General features: G+C 37.4%; 1 protein-coding gene across 1 annotated transcript in view; it reads right to left on the reverse strand.

The window, feature by feature from the left end:
• nsmfa (NMDA receptor synaptonuclear signaling and neuronal migration factor a) overlaps nucleotides 1–21,327 on the reverse strand; it is a 39,084-nt gene that overhangs the window by 17,216 nt on the left and 541 nt on the right. The window contains exons 2-6 of the mRNA XM_055040386.1: nucleotides 9,104–9,165; nucleotides 7,925–8,809; nucleotides 6,989–7,055; nucleotides 5,813–5,818; nucleotides 2,909–2,977 (exon numbers count right to left, since the gene is read on the reverse strand). Coding sequence (XP_054896361.1) covers nucleotides 2,909–2,977; nucleotides 5,813–5,818; nucleotides 6,989–7,055; nucleotides 7,925–8,809; nucleotides 9,104–9,165 — 1,089 coding nt within the window. The remainder of the gene's footprint in view (nucleotides 1–2,908; nucleotides 2,978–5,812; nucleotides 5,819–6,988; nucleotides 7,056–7,924; nucleotides 8,810–9,103; nucleotides 9,166–21,327) is intronic.

Genomic DNA, 21,327 nt, shown 5'->3' on the forward strand with positions numbered 1-21,327 from the left:
TGATGATTGCTGGGCATGAAGGACTGTACTTTTAGAGAAGCACAGCGGGTATTTTCATTGATCTTTGCTTGTAACATTTAACTCTCACCTTTCAAATGATTGCTCTGTGTTTTTGTATTCTTGTAATGATTGCACATTCTGTTGCAGCTCATTTTTCAGCTTCAAATTTTCATAAGAGGCAAAAATAAATAAATACATGCAGTAGACTGACTTACAAAGGTGGCATAATAATAATTGTAATAATATATGTACATTTTATTTAACAGCGGGACAAAAATTACAGTGAATTATTGGTAGTAGTTTTCAATGGGTTACAGTTCTTTTGAAAAATTGAAATTTGCATTGTATGACATTAAGGGCTGCTAGGTCATCTTATTTTAATCATGTTTAGGCTACAAAAGTTTCCTGGCCAAGTTTATAAAATTAAATTCTCTTTTTAGTATTATGATCAAATTATGATTTTCACATTTCGCAAAGCTGAAGACTGAATTGGCAGGTCTTGCTTTTTTAATATTTTCTCACAAAACATCAACTGAGATAAGCAAAACAAATGCAAGTCGGAAAATGGAATTTGGAGAAACATAAAGCTGAAGTTCATGGATCATAAAATAAAAACTTCTTTTTTACTCTTGTCCAATGTTAACTGTGACAAATGGGAAGGAATTGCAGGATGTTCTAGTGTTGGAGATTGACTTGTATTTAACTTGATGGATAAAAGCCTTCATGGCTGTTTGTTTGAGAAAAGAGTAATTTTAGTTAAAAAAAAAATAAGACCCATGTATTTTTATTTCATATGAGTTATGACATTATCTCTTAAACTAAGAAACAAACATAAATAATGACACACCACATCCATTATCAACATCCAAGGTTTTGCTTTTCAAATAACAGCAGACGTATTTTTTTTGACAGAATTGTTATTTTGTATAATTATTTAACACTTAATGTGGCTATTAGTAACTTTAAAATCAGCAGAGGTTTTCATTAGTTGGCCCAATCATTTACTGCCAGATTTTGACATAATGTTCTATGCACAAGCTCCTTATAAACATGCTTTCATCTTTCTGAGCTCCTCCCATGTCGCCTCTACACACAGTATCCCTGCACCAAGCAACCAGCCAACACTCATTATTAATGGCCTCGGCATGTGGCTATGTGAGAGTGGGAAGTGTGTTTATCTGATGGTGGGGAAGCACATAAACGTGGAGGGGGGGCGATAAAGGGGAGCAGACATTTTTATTCAGTTTTTTTTTTTTTTTTTTTGTCATTGGTTTCCCTCTGGTGGTTTGAACATTCAACCTGCAGCAAACATTCAGAAAAAGAAGGACACATATACACTTAAACTGCCTGCTTTGTGGAATAGTTAAAACATTCTTAATTTATTTAATGCATCTATATAGTGGATGCATTAATTGTTTGGAAAGGCGAACCGATTTTTCCCTCCATTTTTCCAAAGGCTCTAAGAGATGAACAGATCTACAGATCTCATATTGAATGCAAGCTAATAAGACTTTTCTGAGATCAGTTTTGCACAAAAATACATTATTTATACCTAAAAAATACATAATTATTTAGTTTGCTAAATGAGATAAAAATAAAATAAGGTGTAGTATTTTGGAAGAGGTGAGCTCATACCTGCAGGGTTGGCTTAGCAGCAGCATTTCTGACTGCTGTGTAGACTAACAAGTGTGACAATCTGTCCCAAACAGCCAGTTAGCTTTTGGCTTCTTGTTAGCCATTTTTTGCTGCCTGAGAACAAAGAGTTTTTTGCTTTCATCTTAAAGCTGCACGGGTTAGTTAAATATAGCAATGTGTGAACAAATATGTCTTATTTCGATGACAACATCTTAGGTATGTTTGGTTAACTTTGAAATAGTTACTTTATCTTAGCTTACGAAAGGATTCAAATCATTGCTCTCGAACAAAAAGCTTGACCACATTTTTAGTCGTTTTTGTTTTGCTGACCACCAACCACATCTATTTCTGACTGGCACTAGTTTTGTTTTTATTTCCATGAACATGCATGACACTTTCAAACAAGTCTTGTTGGTCATGGAGAGCATGTAGCGATCCAAATCCTTTAACATGACCTATGATGGTGATGGGTTCTATTTTAGCAAAGTCGAACTGGAAATATTGGTTAATGTATTTCAAGTGTCAAGAATTCACATTTCTCAGCCTGAAAGATGGATTATGCTCAAACCTAAAGTACATCATAGGGCTAAAGATAAAAAGACAGTTGTAAGCAAATGTGGATTTATCAACATTATAATATTTATCAGTAATATCCCAATCATATGACTGTAACATTATGCAGCATTAAGATTGCATACAAACAGGTAAGGTAGCCTCATAAATGTCTCCTTCAAACATTGAGAAACACTGTTTCCATTTTCTTTTTCTAGAAAATGCAGTAAATACCATCCAACGGGTCCTTCTAAAAGTTTCACACTAACATTTGCAATTTTCTCAGACATTTTTTAAGCTGTGATTTGTGATTTTGATTAAATACAGTTCTTCGCAGCGTTAATGACTGTCACTGCAGATGGATGACACTGAGATGTCAAAGGAACCGAGATATACTGCCTGGTGTCACATTCACCATCTGGCCTTTTGTGACAGAGCATCTGGGTCTGAGTGGTATGCTTTCTGAACTTGCTGGTGAAGCAAGTACCCTTCCAAGTGCAAGAGAACCTCCCTCCATTTTTCCAAAGGCTTTAAAATTTTCATTTCTTGTCTAATGAATTATTAACAGAACTTAAACTGAAAATATCTGCAAGAAGATAATCCAGAGATTGTAAATTTGTGCAGTTTATCCTCACACCTTTATGTCACAGATTTTGACCCTAAATTCTAACAAAAAATAAACTCTTCCCCTTAGCATAGCCTGTCAGGGAACGCTTCATACCTCAGGATGACTTCTGCCGTATCCTGCTCCCTCTCTTGTCTTTTTCTTTGCACAAATCCCCGGAAAGCCCTGCCAGGACGTGGCACAGTATTAAAGGGATAAGAGAGGGAGACTGCTGGCTTGGGGAGGGGTAGGGCTGTGCAGGGAGGCTGACGCCATGGCTTTTAGCTGCAGAGTTCATTTGGCTATGACTGAGACTCTGTTGTAGGTATGGCAGAAGATAGCTTTGACAACAAAAAATGGAGGGGATAACTTAAACTAGTTCAAAACAAAATTGCTATCAATCATAATCAAGCCGGGAGATGAGATGAACCAACAGTAATTAGAAAAGCTGATTTTATGACTTATTGTGACATGTTAGTTTGACTTGTTAAAAATGAAAAGGATAATAACTTGATTTTGGGAAACATTCTATTTTTTCTTCTTTACCAGAATAATTTAGAGGATACATCCTCTTTTCAAATTTCTTTCATAAGCAGCTTACTCTCTGCTGTCTAATATTTATTTATTTTATTTTTTACAGACCCAATCTCTTCTTTGCAAGCGACCTAAATCAAAGGCAGAAAAGTTTTTCTTGCAACCCCATTTTGTGACACTCAGACTGTTTATTGTCTGTGCTAATGCTGGACATTGAGTGCAAACGAGGTGTGAAAATTATCGCTTTCAAAGTGTGCCTTGATCAGTGTTAATAGTTGTCAAGGATCCTGTGAAGCCGTCCAACACTTGCTGCAACGAGAGACCAAACTGGATTCTAAATTATTCCAGCCCGACTATAGATAATGGCTGATGTATTTAGTAAAAGGAAACTGTGGCTGTTCCCATCCTTTGCAAGAATCTTTCAAATTCTCAGAATAAAAAGTGAAAAGAACTCACAGATCTCAACAGGGTTTAACAAATCTCACTGAAAAGTCCATTTGTTTGCAGGTCAAGCATTTTTGTTCTAATCCAGACCTAAATTTAACTGTAAAACTAGATCAAGCCTACAAAAAATATATATTTTCACAGAGGGCATTTCTAAAAATAACTTGACAAAATGTTCAGTTTCTAGAAGTAGAAAATAGTATTAAAATGGCTTGCAGCTGATTACATAAGGCTGAATACAAATGTATGTGCCAGTTTTATAAAGCAGTGACATGGCTTAAACTACTTAATACTGTTAGAATAAACTCAAAACTTCTACTTTAAACTAGCATTATGCATTATTAAACAAGCTCCTCTCACATCAAAATGCACAGCCACATTTATCCACAATTACTTTCACACAACAGACCTCAGATACCTGTACATTGTTCCTCTGAGAGATTATTTCTGAACACTTTCCATCACCTGAATCCCAACTAGTTTTTCTTTTTGTTCTTGCAGAAAAATAATAAATAAAAGAAATAAAACACAACAATGGTACAACACATTTCATGTTCTTGCAGCCAACTGTCTTTTTTTTTTTTGCTTCTTTTTTTTTAATCGTGCAAACTGTGATTCTCCCACAGAGATTTTGGAAACTATCAAAGAAGGAAAAATCTTGATCAGTTTTACTATAACAAGTGGAAAGAATCTTTATGAAAAGGCTTGAACTTAAACATTTCTTTGTGTTTTAATTTCTTATTCAAATAACAAGTTGGTTGCTTTGAGGACACTAAATGTTGTGGTATAAATATAGAAATAAAACCTCAAAAATTCTAAGTTTTTTCTCCGTAACATACTTCATAACTTTTAAAGCAAGAGTCACAGCTGAAAAATAGCAAAAATAAACACTTCCATAGGTCTAAATTTCAAAACTGTTTCACAATCAAGCAAGAAGTATAGCATCACAGAATAGACTACAAGGCTCGCTTTAATTTCTATTCCAACAATATGATGTTTTCATCTCACAATTGCCCAAAATTCTATGTAAAACTAATAGGTCTTTGTGTGGTGGAGCAGCACAACACATAAAACATTTTTATGTTTGATACCAGTGAATGTTAGTTGGGTTAGTGAGAAAAGTTGTGCTGTCTGATGAAGGGGAAGTAAAGGTTTTATCTCACAGTTTTTTATTCCTGAAAACAACTGGACACATTTGTGACAGCAGCAATCTGCCCAAATGGTTGTCACAGACAAAACAAGTAATCTCTCATGCCTGCTTTTCTAACTTCCTGCACAGTTGTGCTGTAGTAGTAATGTCAGCTTTTACTGCAGCTTATATGAATGTACTATTGTATTTTAATGCTTCATCCTGTTTGTCTGGTTATTTTTCAGCTTAATTGAAATAATTATCTTATTGAAACTGGCAGCTTACTTTCTATTAAACTATAACTTAATGGTTTACAAGCACAAATTGGAACTATTTCTCCATACTAAATTTTTCAAGGTCAATTTCCAAGTTTTCAAATTCAGTTTAACACAGCCAGATCACTCTCAGTAATAGTTAGGATGGGTGCAAAGTGAGATTACTGCACTTGGTCATGACTAGCACAAAAAACTTTAAACAGCTCAAGTAAAACTATTCATCTCTGTGTGCTTGTGAACAGTTTGCAGAGCTTAGGTCATCCAACAGTCATTTGGATGACTCCAGCCTGGCTCATCAACTCAGCTACAGTGGATTATTCTGGACTTTATTTCTTGTTGCATGAAATCCTGTAACTTTCTGCAGTTTGACCTTTTGTAACGGTTCACACAGCTGACATCCATTAGCTGTCAATCAATAGGGCAGAGCTTTGAGAAAGGCTTTATGTAGTTATGTAAGTCAGAAGAAACCAACTGCAACAGTACTCTACTAATGCACACAATAGTAATTTTTTCTGGACACACATTAGTTTTCTGTGATATAATATACGGATGAATGTTAATTGTGCGCATCAGTGTTAAGCAGCAGGAGTTAAGGTTAAGTTTGAAAACAAGGAAAAGCAGAAAGGGGGTAATACTTACGATATTCTGTTTCCAAAAATACGTCCGAAAGCAAAAAAGAGAAAAATAAAAGAGTGAAATATGTCAGCGTTTGGTCACCATGAATTAATCATTTGCTAATGACTCCACTTGATAATTTATCATTTATGAGCATTGACATAGCACATATTTGTACAGTAGATGAACCATGTAGGATTTTAAACTTTAGTCATGGACAACTAACCCAAGATCCAAAGACTCAGATGGGAAAGTCCAAAAAATGCATTTGAAAATGAAATTAAAACTTGTAGCCTACTTCTGACATAAACAGATCACCTGAATAACAATTTCAATTTTAAGTGACTCTTGTTGTTGGTGCACCATCTGAAACTTATGCTAGCAGACATATTAATGGTGCAGTTCTTCTATCTTGGCTTATTTGGACTTTTTCTTGCATTGCTTAAATTTGTTTCTATATTTACAAGTTAATATTTCATATTTACTTCCTCTCCTGGAAGGCATCCTGTAAAGGGATGCCTTCAAGCGTACATGATTCATTAGCAGTATGGAAGAGAAGGATTGGACGAGGGAAGGGAGGGAAAATTTATAAAAGTTTTCTAAATGTAATGACAAAATTGCTCAGCTGTTGGTTCCAGTTCTACTGTAAGATTAACCTGCACAGCCTTATTTTGGACACTTCTGAGTTTTCTCAGTCATTCAACTAGTTTACATAAAGCCTGACTGTGTTTGCTCCAGCTCCCAAAGAACAAATGTGTTATCTAATTCTATTATTATTTATATTTGCAGTTTAGTTTTATTGTGTGGGCAGATAAGTGGACAATAATAAAGTTAAAGCTATGATTTATTAACTGCAATGCTGGAAAGTAGGTTGTTTTTTTTTGTTTTTGTTTTTTTTTTTTTTACTTAAATGTAAAATGTTTGTATTTTCTTCATATTCTACTTTTAAAAATGCACTGTTGTAGCATTATTACTATAAACCAACAATAAAATCACTCAAAAATTAATAGGTTTGGAAGAAGTTTTCTGCAGGTCACTGACAATTTTTTTGAAGCTTGGGAAATTTGAAACCAGTTGAATTTCATATAAGTTAATAATATTAACCTTTATTTTGTCTGTTTATTTTAAATGCCAAGACACTAGATATGTCCTGGATTTTACTAAGTTTAAGCTTACATTACTGGAATGTGAGAAACTTACGCTTGTATTGTTGTTGTGGCTGTTTGGAAGGTGAACATGTTTTCCTTGGGGAACCAGTTGGTGTCCTCTGCAATTTGAGAGAAAAATTGGAATTCCAAAGTTAGCGGGCAAAAACAAACAAACAAACAAACAAAACAAATTTTACACTGTACAGGGCAAGTATTGCAAAGCATGTAGAATAAAAGCACAAAACCAGCACCAGCACCTCACAGTGCACCACTCCACAAATGGAGAGAGGGAGAAACAAGGGGAAGAGACAGCAGAGGAGAAACGGTTAGACGAAAAATCAGGAAATACAGACCACCACTTCACATCTAACACCGACCCTCCTGCCCCCGGCAGACCGGAGAAAAAAAAGCATTTGAAGTGTGTGCTTTTGTGTCTGTTTGTCTGTGAACATCAGAAAGTAAAACAACTAGGGGTGTAACGGTACATTCTTCTCATGAGACAAAACAATACATGATGTTGGGTTTGCAACTGCTGTTAAACATGCTATTCAACCCAAATAAGAAGTCAAAATTATAGTATTTACAAATGTTTGTCTTTTGAAGGTTCTTCTTTTCAAATGACTACCTAAAACGTTAAAGTGGTGGACACTTTTTCCATGCTACTGCTTTTTCTACATCAAAATAAAAGCCTCAATCATAGTTCTGGGATGTTATGCACTTTCACAACAGGACATAATAAATATAGCTTTTGCTTACTTTATCAGGCAAAATGCTTTGCAATAGAAATTTCACAAGATCTTGTTACACCCTCAGAATTAACAAAAAAAAAGTTCTTACTGCATTTATTTTTAGCGAAAGTGAAGTGTTCAAATGTTATTTCTTCTCTGGTCCAATATTAGTGAGCCCAGAGAAACTGGGTCACACACCAGCCCCTTCCCTTTTTGAATTGCACCGCCTCTTGCCTCCTCTGTGTCATCCACCCTCTCACCTCTCTCCAGCCCAGTCACCCGGTCCACACTCCACATCCGCTCTAGGCGTCGGTGCTGCTTGCCTGCCTCTCTGGATGTACTTTCCAGGTCCAGTGACCCTTGGCTACGCGAAGGGGCTCCGCTGCACGAGTCGCAAGCAAGCCCACTGCACTCTGCTTCCCCTTTCGCACCTTCACCAAGGCTACGGATATTGTGCGCGCTGACGGAGGTCTGTAGCGGTGGTTGGGCTAGGTGATGGTGATGATGGGCATGGTGGTGGGTCATGTGATGGGAGTGGGATCCTGCACCCGCTTGCTGCTGCTGGTGACTACTGCTACAGCTTGGCCCGCTGATTCCACCGCTGCTAGAGGAGGCGTTTATTCCAGAGATGGAGGTGTGGTGATGGTGGTGATTGCAGTGGTGAGGGTGGCTACAACTGCTGATGCCTCGGCTGCTGCTCGAGCGGATGTACTGGGTTGGAGATGAGGAGGCAGAGGATGGGGAGGTGGAGGGCTGGATTGGGCCACCTCTAGACCCTACCCCACCGCTCCCTGACTTCTCCTTCAGGATGTCCAGTTCTAGGCTCTCTTTGCTGCCCCGGCCACTGCTCATCAGCATGCCGTGCTGGGAAGAGATGGTGTACACACGGGTGCACTCAAACGACGTCTTCTGGTCCTCCTCTGCTGCGAAGCTATGTTCGATACTAGTTGGTTTGGTAGAAACTGTGATGGATGTGAGAGGAGGCTGGATTAGGCCCAGCTTTTCCTTTGCCAGGATAGAATTTGGTTTGTTCGTACAGCCGTTAGCAGAGGAGCAGGGAGGGAGGTGAGTGTTGTTGTTGAGTCCAATCGTGTCTCTTGGCGACTCTGGATCAGGACCCACCAAGGTTTCACACAGAAGATGAGCTACAGCGTGAAAGAAGGAGATGAAGACAGAAATATCAGTATAAACTAATTGTAAAATCACTCAAGCTGAGGAGGAGGAAGTAGAGGAAGATAAAGCTTAGGATGGCACAGCAGATACAGCAACATCATCATCTCCCTGTGGTTGTCAGTGGTTGTTGTGACACACTAGTGAGCACAGCCTGGCATTTCAATAGAGGATGAGGTGAAGCAGGTGGAGGAAGGATTAAAACCTCAAAGGAAAACACAGCAGAGGATAGAGGGATGGACAAATGGCAGGACGACAGAGACGCTGACCTGATCCGTTTCGGTTTTCAGGGTGCGTGTGGGACAGGTACTCTCCAAATGCTCGCGCTGCTCTGTGGGGATACACAAACAACGACATACACACACAAAGGAATTAATTCATGGGGTGGAGGGGAAGGATGAGAGGGAGACAAGACAAAAGGAAAGAGGAGAATGGAGAAAAAGGGCAAGGGAACTATAAATTATAATCCTAATTGCCTTCTTTGAAAGCTTGTGCCACCCACAGATTAAGATATGGCAGTTTTATCTTCCCTCTTCAGCCAATCTTAGTCTGAAACCGAGACAATGAGACAGTAGCAGGACACAAAGTGAAGGACAGTTTTTACCTTATGTAATTTCACAGTATGAGCTCAGTTTACGTTGGTGGATTTACTGGCAGGTGTGTTTGCATGTTTAACTGTCCACGTGTCAGAAAGAAATACTCAAACCTGACAGAAAAGTGGGTATGGGTCTCTTTAATTTTCCCCAAAGATAATTGATCAAAACATTTTTTTTTTCCATCAAGCAAGTCTATATGATGGTCAAACAAACAACAAAGCCTTAGTACTTTCTGACATTCTGGAAGAATAAATAAATAAAATAAAATCAAGCTTTTAATTACCTTAAAATACCTTCATGAGTGGCAAAGTCACAAATGGAATCATGTTAGCGACCTTTGCTAACCCTCCCGCCTGGCTTTTGTGGACTACTCAACCAATGAGAAGTAGTGTGAATAATTATGGTCTCAGCTCAGTTTGTCTATTGACTTCACAGCCTATATGATGTCACAGTTGGTAGCCCTGTTGCTTTGCAGGAACCTTGGGTTCAAATGCAGCCTTGGGACCTTTCTGCATGGAGTTTACATGTTCTCCTCATGCATGCATTGGTTCAGATTCCAGTTCAAAAATGTGACAGATAGCTGAACTGGTCTCTAAATTGTGTCAGTGTGCATAATTGTCTCTGTGTTGCCCTGTGATGGACTGGTGATCTGTCCAGATGTCCAATGACCGCTGTGGCTAGAGCCAAGACTTCCAGCCCCTCGCCTTCAGCTTATTATTATTTTGCATCCCTGGTTATCATAATGTCAGATAATAAGTGTTGCTACCTTCACAAAAAACACCGAATAAATAATTTGTTTGATGTTAAATGTCATCAGCCTAGTTTATTCACTAAGTGTGATATTAATATGCAGGCTTTGTCTTGTCAATAAACTCAAGTATAAATTAGCGATGTCTAGCGTGCTTTAGATCTTTAATCTTACTTCAAAACAGCTTCTTAATCAGAATTGCTTAATATGGCATCAATAAAAAGCGAAAAAAGAGAATTATATGTATATATATAATATACAACACTCCCAAATTTTGCACTGTATTTAGCCTTATAAATGGTAATCAGCATTCTGCTAGTCAAAATACCACACAAAGACACACTGCCTCTCCTTTAAAGTGTGTTTAAAGCAAAATTTATTCCTGAAAACTGATCCACACCCACTAAGTGACACATTCAAATGTTTCTGCAGCAGTTTTTGTTACTCTATCAATCCGATTTCCACAGTTTTTTGTTGAAATTGCTGTGCATTTCCTACTTGTGTCTTATGTTTACCCACATGTACTGCAAAGACATGAAGGCATATGGAGGCTGTTAGACAGGGGTGTCAACATCCAGACCTCGAGGGCCGGTGTCCTGCAACTTTTAGATGTGCCTCTGCTGCACCACACCTGATAGAATAATTAGGTCATTAGCAAGGCTCTGGAGAACTTATCTACACAAGGAGGAGGTAAATAAGCCATTTCATTCCTATGTTTTGTACCTGTGGCACATCGAAAAACTGCAGGACAGTAGCCCTTGAGGACTGGATGTTGACACCCCTGCTGTAAGACAATCGATAGTAGCATTAGGGTTGACAACCAGAAACTGAGTACATGCTGCTTTGAAAGCCAGAGTCCTTCATTTCAGATGTAAAATCAAACAATCACCTGCATCAAATATTTTTGATTTTCTGCAACTTGCAATGTTTGCAGACTTGTCTTTATTTTTTTTCCCTTTTAGTAGCCCCAAGGCCAACCCCATGGGAGGGAAATGTAGTTACTGTGTCTCTGACACATTGAGGGCAAACGCTTACTGGATGCAGGTGCAGGTTTGGAATTTTTGTATCTTTTTGCTGTTTTACTCTTTTACAGTGTCTTGTGTAATTGGTAATTTTGGCTTAAAGCTGGGCTGATATTTTTGTACTGTTACTTTTCTATATCCACAAAGTTTCTCAAGGGCAGGCAAACTGAAACAACATATTAACTAGGTTAGTCTTACTTCCTGTCCTCTATTAAAATACAGACACTAAACCTGTTTTGCTAAGAAAATTAAATAACAAAACATCTCTCATTCATTTGCGGCTTGAATAGTTTTCATAATCTAATATGTTCCTAATGCCAGTTAAACTTTTAAGGCCTAATTTTCTAATCATAGGCAGGAACAGATTTTCACATGTTTGAACAATTATTAAGGTTATATATTTGAAAAGGGTGTTGAAGTCAACAACTTGTCTTGTTTTCACTTATAGATCAGATACACAAAACTACACTGAACAACAAAAGGCTTCTGTCAGCTGGTGGTGCCTTTTGTGACACAACAAATATCAAATAAGAGATAAAAATATATCTGAAACCAATCTTGCAATTTTTTTCAGCAATATAGTTTTATTAGAAATGCATTACAAAGATGCAACTACCTCTTCATCTTGATTTGTTCCAGTAGTGGCAAAAGTAATTAGCTAATGCTAACTCCAGACAGGTCATCTTGTGGACTAACGGGAACATTCTAACATAAAACACAATTCTTCTGCTGTGCTTGATTTGTACGGAATGTCAAACTTAGATATGGGAATGACGCTACGTCTGATTTGAACTTTTACTTGTTAAAAGTTGGTTAAGTTGAATTTATTGATCTTTGGGATCAATCACTATTAGCTAAATGCTATGAGTGATACAAACAGATAACAGTATATACCATACTGCCAAAAGTATTTGCTCCTCTGACTTCACACACATGAAATACATTTCATTTCATATGGCTGAATGGGATGTTGGTGCACTCTATGCACCTATGCACTTCAACTATTCTGGAGAGGATTTCCACAAGGCTAAAGAGTATATTTTTGGTAATTTCTGAGCAATCCATCCATAACGCTGCTGTCAGACTGCCTGTCCTTAATTTCAACTACATTTATGCTGAAACCAAAAATCCATCATGATTTGATTTGCAGTCATATAATTATTCCTGACAATGAACATAAAAATAAGCAGACAATACAGAGACTCCTTCCTGTACTTAAGATTTCCACTGAAGGATAATCTATAAGAGTTCCCCTGCTGCCTGCCAGTGGCCTCAATTATTGAAGCTTGTCCAGACCAGTGAGTGCACAGGTCCCACATGCACACTGAATCCCAGATAGAGCAATGTTACAGATCCTATTTATATTGATTGTCATGTTTTCAGGGGTTTCAGAGTTTCTTATGTTAACTCATTAAAAATTATTTCAAAGGTCACACTTGTCTTAAAGAAAAGGACAGAAATAACAACAAAGTTTCATTATTAAAATTGTAGAGTTTTGGGAAGGTTGGCCAGCAGATGTATGCATGTCTGAACGGCTTTGTTTTATACTGATGATCCTTAATTAGTTGAATTTTACATGATAGAGCAAACGAAAGCAGCTCTTAATTGTAAATACTTGATTCTAATGTTTAAAAAACAATATAAATCTTAATTTATATTGAAAGACCTTTACTCTTATAACCACTAAACAAATCTGATTGCTTTCCAGATCATATATTCAGAAATTTAATCTCAGTATTAATCAATCTCTTCTGTTAAGGCCTCAAAAGTTTGTTAGAGAAAAATGAACCAATAGTATCCTGAAAAGCAGAGGGAAAGAGCAGACAAGTCAATGAGAAAGCTGCAGAAGAGGTTAAAGTGGAGTTGGGTTTGGTTGAAACGCAATATCTCAAACTTTCAACATATCACAAAGCCCTATTAAATTCAACATCCAAAAATGAAACAATCAATCAATGCCAGTTTGCTTACTGCAAAGCTGCTAAGAGTCAGCAACGCAGCAAAACCAACAAGCTGGGCAAGAAAACCATTATTGTACATGGTGATACCTGTGATTAGGAAAGCAGTTTGATCTACAACTTAAACTAAAAACTATACACTTTATTAGTTTGTGTTGGTCTGTCATATAAATTCTGATGAAGTACTTTAAAGTTTGTTTTTGGATTATGACAAAATGTGGAAGAGAGTGAATACTTGAGAAAGGCATTGTATCAGTGAAATGTCAATCACAAAAAAACAATATTTCACAAAAATCCCCAAACTCATTAAGTAAAACTGAAGAGTTGCAGCATTAAACAACTTTATCCAGCCATCTAATTCTGTTTTCTGACACTGCAGGTATAAATTAAAAAAGTTTTCTATGCTTACGGTATTCTTTTGTCTCCTCTTCTGCTCATGGGGATGACAAAAGTGAATAAGTCTCTGATACAGTTTAGTGGCGACATAATAGGAACCGAGATGCTTTGCACATGCTGCGACACCCTCAAGACTCCTTCACTACCATTCTAAAAATAGAGCGCCATGCAGCTGCAAGGATGCTCTGCTGCATCTTCTCTGAAATATATAACCTCCAGTGCTGTATAATGGTGTTCTCTGTGAGTGAAAGAGTGTTTTTCACAGGTTGAGTGTATGCACACACATTTCTGATTATATCTAGAGACTGACACTATGATGATTACCGTTCAGGATTGCAATAAAAGAGGTGTTAGCTGTAATCATTAGGTCTCTCTTAGAAGGTCTCAAATTCATTTTGCCCTCCCATTTCTTCATTCAGCACTCTGGATTCTGATTTAAATTCCCAAACAATAGTGCAAGAGACTCACCTCATCCATTATACATGAGAGGAATTGGAAACCTCTCAGTCTGACTACTAAAGGAACCTCTGTTTGTGTTGAGTTGTGAGAGGTTTCCATTGTTGTGAGAGGTTTCCATTGTGCTTCATATATATATATATATATATTTTTTTTTTTTTTTTTTTTTTTTTTGTGTGTGTGTGTGACAAGGCAGCATGGAGAGACACACACAGCAGGGAAAAATGGAAAAGGAAAAGGCTGGGCAGGCGGGCGGGCGGATGTAAAATTCACCCCACATGCTCTCGGACATGTGATAAGGGTTTTAAGGAGGAACGCGTCCGGGAGGGCGGGTTTCTCAGCAGGAAGAGGAGCACACCCAGACAAATTGGGGACATGTTGACAATGAAAGCTGGAGTAAACTTGGGGAAACTAAAGCAGATGGAGAGCTCAGTCAGCACAATGGAGACGTGAAAGATAAACAAGACAACAATAACAATTCAGAGCCAAATACTAAAACGAACATCTTTCATTTACTTAATGCCTCAAGAGTATATATGTGTCTATTCAATCTAACTTGCAATCTGTGATTCACAAATGCTTTAACAGATAAAAGCCTTATAAAAGTACTGCAAACAGACTGAGTAGGAAAGGGAAGTTAGATGAAACAGATTAAAGTTTAGTGCCCTGGACTTGGTTCAGATTTGACTTTCTAAAATTGATGGAACAGCCAGTACTGTTGGAAAGAAATATTTAACTGTAAAACTAAACTTTGCAGTTAAGATACACAATATATTATTTCTCATTCTAACATTAAAAAACTAAGAGTGCAGTTTTTATTTTTCAGAAAATTTTTGGATTATAAAAAAAGAAAATGATTTGTTAAATGCCAGAATAATGAGCAACAGGAGCTCATTATTCAGACATGTATTTGAATTGAGGTTCAAATACATGTCTGAAATATCTCATGGAATTACCCTTTGAATTTTGTGACTTGGATCAAATGTTTTCTGCTTTTGCTTTGACAAGCTGCTCACAACAATATGCTTGAAATTAGCTTAGTTCACTTATATCTGTAAGGTCTAAAAGCAGTAATTTATTGATCCCAATCGATAGCAGCCAATCAATAATTATGCTTTTTTGACATGAGTATTACATAGTTTGGGTACAAACAGTCTGAACAGAACTTGTAACTACTGCAACATTCTGTTTATAGTTAAAATAATCACTACCGCAAAATTATGTACTTTTCATCAAGTTTCTGATCATGTTCATGTGACTGGAGAAAAACAGCAAACATATGACATCATAAGGTTTAGGGGATGATGGTTTGAGTTTGACTTGAAGTTTCATAGCCCAGACATCTAGCTGTTGGTCAATCATTTGTGAGCTCCTCTGTTGTACTCTGGAGTCTAATGTGGGCCTGAAAGCAGGTCTGGACATCAATAAAAGTGATAATCTGCAATTGGACCCTTGTAGGAGCTATTCAAAAATGAATGTCTGTAGCCTCAGCTTCCTATATAACACATAATCTCTAAATTACTGTAAAAAAAAAACAGCAGTGAGAACAATTATGCCTTTGTTTAATAAGTAAAATGAGTCAGACTCACTTAAATATACTTCACCTCTTAACTGTTTGCAAGAATCTTCTCTATTTCTTTCAAAGAGCTGCACATCTTTTAAATAATTTAGACAGAATTATGAAGTGCCAAAAACAGAAAATTAGCAGAACTATGTTAAATTCTAAGCGTTGTCTTTCTTATCCATATTTGCTTTCTGTTTACAAACATAAAAAAACAATAACATTTGTTTTCCCATACCACTCTATCAGCTGTTTGTTTGGCTTCTGTCTCTAATAGTTTTTAGCGTAGGTCTTCAAGTTTCTCAGCCGCTGTTCACACTCACTTTTTCTGAGTTGTCTTTCATGTGTCATGTGCAAATTGCCTGATTACATTCTTACGCAATGCAATATGCTTCACACAATCGCTCCATTCAGGAAAAGGAAGGAGAAACTCGTCTTGTTCTGAATATCATTAGAAGTGATACCTCCCTTGGGTGTTTGTTCACCATAAACAAGAAGCTGCTAAAAAAAGAAGTTCCTCATTCTTATTGCTCCTTAATCGAATCTTCCTCTCAGAAGCTCTAATTGAATCGCGTCTCTTACAAACACACACATGCAGAGCAGCATCTGTGCACTAATGTGCACAGTAAGGGTGTTGAGGACCTGTTGAGAGGCTTGTCGCATAACTTAGGGGTCCATGGGACTTAATGGGTCTCCTGAAAGTGCAATGCATTATGGGATGTGGAAATGTCAGCACGGTTATGGCCGAAAGCAACAACCATATCACACGAAGAGTTGAGTTATTCAGTCAATTCTTACATATGTGGCCATAAGTGTAAAGTAATTTAATATTTATATAAATTGCAACAGGAAAATCAAACTCAACCAATCTGTTTAATGCACCAATATGGAAGAGTTGCTGCATAGAATACATAATAAATTAGTTTAATTAAGTATTTATGCTCTTTATTAGGCATTTGAATTAAAACAAAAAACACACTGGACCACAAGCAGATTAAGCATCAGATTAACAATTCATAGTTTCATAAAACATTTTTGTGACTGAGCTGCTATCATGTTTGTGTCTTCTTTTAGACTTTATTTATCATAGAAAGTACACCTGGCTCAGATTTTGTGTGTAGCTGTTTTTCTTTCGAGAAAAAGGTAATTTTATAGCCTTTATTAATTTAGAGTTCTCTTTATTTTTCTCAGTCATCAAAAGTACACCTGGTGCAGTTTTTTCTGTGTTTTGCTGTTCTTTCCAGAACTGAGTGATTTTCTGATTAATTGCTATAATGACATTTGTGTACCGCCTTTGATTTTCTGCTCCATTAAAAGTGTTAAATGTTTATGTGTGTCTGTTGTTCCTCCCCATTGAAACAACTTTTGGATCTGTGATTTTAGGGACTGGTTCTTCTCCACTGTCACCACATTCTTGATTATGTAGAGAAATTGCTTGAAAGCTAAAAACTAAAAGCAAGCAAACAGGTTTTCTAAGATAGGTATCTTTTTACCAGCTATTCTGTTTTATTGTATTTCCCTGGTTGATTCACTTCTGATTTGTGTGATTGCTACTTTAGCCAAGTCTTTGTGACTAAAAAGATTTCTGAGCTGAATGGGACTTTAATAATGGTGTATTTGGAAAATATAAACAAAGTGTAACAATATTCTTGATATGTCTTTGTTTATTAGAGCTATAATGGCCAGAACCAATAAAGTACTTATGATCTAGACACTATATCTGCATATTTGCAAAATGTCTTTAGCCAAAAAATATGATGAAACTTGAAATATTCCGAAATCCACAATATTGTTCCACATGGGTGACTTGTTATACACACTTGTGCATTTGTGTTAAGAGGTCTTCGTAATCAGCAAGTTAAATTTGCCATTTGTTTTGTAGAATGACAGTAATTTGAAAATGAATAGGCTCAATTTCAAAGTAAAAAAACCAACAAAAACTGAGCACAGCTGGAACCCTCTTTTTCTCAAACTGCAATCAACCAAATTCAACCTCATTCAGCGGATTTAAAGCAATAATTACTGCTTAACTGAAGCAGAGAGGATAAAACAAAGCAGAGAATAGGATGAATGTCTTACAATGATTTTCTATAAATGAAGATACAGGTCACACAAATATGGAAGTGTTTATAAAAAAATATTTTTAAATAAATAGAAGGAAGTCTGCACGTGAGCATGCTTTTTTATCAAATAGGATCAGTGGAAAGCAGAACAAAAAAGTTATGTAACGCTCTCAGGTTTGTGACTGCAGACCAACAACAAAGTCAGCCAGGTGGCTGACCTGCATAAACTAAGACATAATATTTCATTTGCATCCCTCTGTGAAAGCCAGCCCTTTCATCTCGCATGCCATTTTTCACACCCTCGCGGTTTCATGAACCCCGTTGTCCTCCACCATTCATCCGAACCACGACACAGCTCTCCTCTGAGGCAGATCAAAGCGCTTGTTTTCTCACTTGGGAGAACTGAATTTAGGTGTGTAAATAAGATGTAACCTCTCTCTTGTCTTGGCTGATCTGTTTCATATTCGCAGATACATAAAAGTGCATAAAATTACACACATAAAGCCAAGCAATCTTGAGTGTTTTCAGTCTGTGGCAAAAAAATTTTGTAATTCACATTAGCTTGTTTCCTCAAATGAGCCTCCATATGAAGACAAGCACTTTGTAATTGCTTGATATAATAATCCTGATGAGTGCTTTTTAATCTGGTACACCATGCTGACTTAACAGTGGGAACGGCAGTCTCAGTATTCCCACCACTTTCCTGCAGCATTAAACCTATTAAAAACTATTTAGTGGACTGGAGATAAAACTCTGCAGACCAAACCACAAACTCCAGGGCTGGTAAGTAAAGCCAGCATGCATGTGCCAAACTCTTTAATTAATGAAGTGAGCCAATCCTGACAGACTCCCTTGTTAAAATCACCATTAATATGTGTAATGCCAGGATGAACTTAAAAGCAAAAAATACAAGTGACTTTCAGCTCAATTACCTAAACTACTTGTTTAGGTAATTAGACAGAACAATCTCTAAGCTTTAAAGTGACCGTCCACAAATAACTACGTTTTTTTTTTTCATTATTATTTCAGCCTTGTGTATTTACTGTAGATGTTTTAAATGCCTAATACTGGTAGATGAGGTATAGACATGAAACCTTTCGCCAATTTGATATTGGGTTTGTGTCTTGATAATCACAGGACGAAATCTGGACAAGAAACACATTATGCTATAACGTTTAAAACTACCAATCGGAGTGGGTTCACTTTTAAATGCATCTGTTTCCATCCATCTTGAAAAACTCTCCAGTTCATCCAAAAACTCTCAGAATGTTTGTCTTGATGTTTTCTTCAGATAAGACCAGAAAAGCCCCCAAAATAAATTGCTAAATATCTCTCCAGACCAGATGCCACCTCCACTGATTTATTTCAATACAAGGGAGCAGCAGTTTTCCTGCAAGGTCCTCCTGGTAACAATATGGGACATACATGGCTTTCAAAGCTTAAGGACAAAGCAGCCGGCATTGTTCAGTAATCTCCTCACTTCTCATAAACAGTGAAAAGAAAAGGGTCACTAATGCACATGTGTATTCTAAGGTACATAATTCAGTCAGTTTATGTTAGGCTAGTGGTTTCCAACTCTGGTCCTCAAGACGTGAATTACTGTGTGGAGATTTGGGGAATATAAAACTCCACTTTAGAGCTTGCTGCTTTGCTCATTACAAAAGATGAGCAGTAAATAAGGTGGGATATTTACACCTTATTTATTTTAAAATAATTTGACAAGATCCATATTTTTAAAAAAATATGGATCTTGTCAAATTCAAATCTGGTCAAATTATGTAGCGAGCAATAAATAATCAGATACCACAAATATTTGAAAATATATATATTTTCCAAAAGGAAGGAGGTTTATAAGTTAAGAGAAAAGCTGCATTTTAGAAAACATAATGCATGTACAATAATGAAGAGCACATCCTGTGGAATGAATTTGTGAAATAGCACAGGAAAGAAAAATGTTTTGATTTTGTTGTTTCACTGAAGATTAATGTCGTTGTGTGGATATCTTATAGGAGACTATAGATAGTAAGCAACGTGCAAACTATATAATAATATACTAATTGTACAGATGCGCTTCTGAAAGAGTAGAAATTGTGACAATAAGGTGAAGTTACATTTCTAATGAGTAAATAAATGCCTGTCAAATTAATAGAAGACAGCATTAAGTGTCAGTATCTTTGCAGATTTAACTCAGATTTCCTGAGCATAAGACTTAGATGATCTATGAATGCAGTGCCATAAAATATTCATAACCCTTGAGGGTTTTTATTTTGGTTTTTGCTTCTTTTTTTTTCAAATTTAGACAGATATTTCATTGGGAGTTTACATAAGTAACCAGCCAAAAGTTTGGTATATAAGTAAAGAACAAAGGAAATAAACAAATCTACAAAATGTGAACTACAAGCATGTTCAGTCCCCTTGAGAACCACTCTGTAGAGCCACTTTCCTCTGCAGCTCCAAGTCTTTTGTGAATCTCTTTACCATCTTTTCATTTCTGGAGACTTATTTGTCTCTTATGTGTTGTAAAACAGCTCAAATTCAGACAAATTTGATTGTACGCACGTGTGAGCATTAACTTTCAAGTCTTGGTGCAGATTCTCTGGTCGGAACTTTGACTAGGCCATTCTAACATATGAGTATGCTTTGATGAACTATTCTACTGTGATCCTGGCTTTATGTCCAGGGGATACAAATACAAATGCACGTCACACTTCCCAGATGATTAGTTTCAAACGTTCATCTCACATCCACTTCCCAGTCATCCACCACCCAGCAATGCTGCTCAGTCACATATGAATAAAATGCATTGAAGTTGGTGAGACTGTGAACACCTGCTCTGCCAGAGTAACTTGTTAGCTGAATGCATCAAAGTGGCGCACAGACTCCACGCAGCCCTGAAGGCGCATAGATGAAACCAAATATGGGATTTGCTCCGTGACACACACAGACAGAGGGAATGACGTAATATCACATCAGCCCACATGTGTGGATGTTGGACTTTGCACAGCTGAAGGTCATTCATCGACAGAATTACATATCACGTCGATCCTGTTATGGACTCCCCCCTCTGCTTGATTTTTTTTTTCTCATTCTAGATCTGTCCCGTCTGTCATACATGAACACACAGACACACGTGCTTCGCAGCTCCAACTCAAAGCAGCGCAGCGCGGGATGGATGGATGGATGCAGCCTGTGGAGACGCAGGTCCTTCCCCTGCGTGCCGTCGGTCGTACTTTCTGCTAAATGTGAATTATTTGCGTCTTTTATGAAAACACTGACCGGGCTCAGACGGGTTTCTCGTCCATCCTGGCTCCCTTTGTGAATTTACAACCTCCGCAGTCCCTCTCTGTGCCCGACTCGGGTAACTGTCAGAGGAAGGTGATCAGCGCACGACGGCGTTGATTTTGGGTGACTGATTGATTCATTGATATTGGGATGTGAAAGGCAGCCTAGATAGGGCATCTTCTGAGTGAGAATGCAAAAAAAAAGGGTTCCTGCGAGTCCTCGCTTTGCCTCTCTGCATGACTTTGGTTACACAATGATGCCTCCTCATTCGGAACAACATGGAAAGGCGAGCATCCTCTTCCTCCCCATCGAGACTGACTGAGCCTCAGCCTCAACAGAGTAAAAAGGGCCATCTGCGTGTTTCTATTACAAATGCAGTGGAGGAGATAGCGCTGGGAGATTTAAAGCACTTGT

This window comes from Poeciliopsis prolifica, unplaced genomic scaffold, assembly GCF_027474105.1.
Source record: "Poeciliopsis prolifica strain line A6 unplaced genomic scaffold, Auburn_PproV2 SCAFFOLD015, whole genome shotgun sequence".
Taxonomy (NCBI): domain Eukaryota; kingdom Metazoa; phylum Chordata; class Actinopteri; order Cyprinodontiformes; family Poeciliidae; genus Poeciliopsis; species Poeciliopsis prolifica.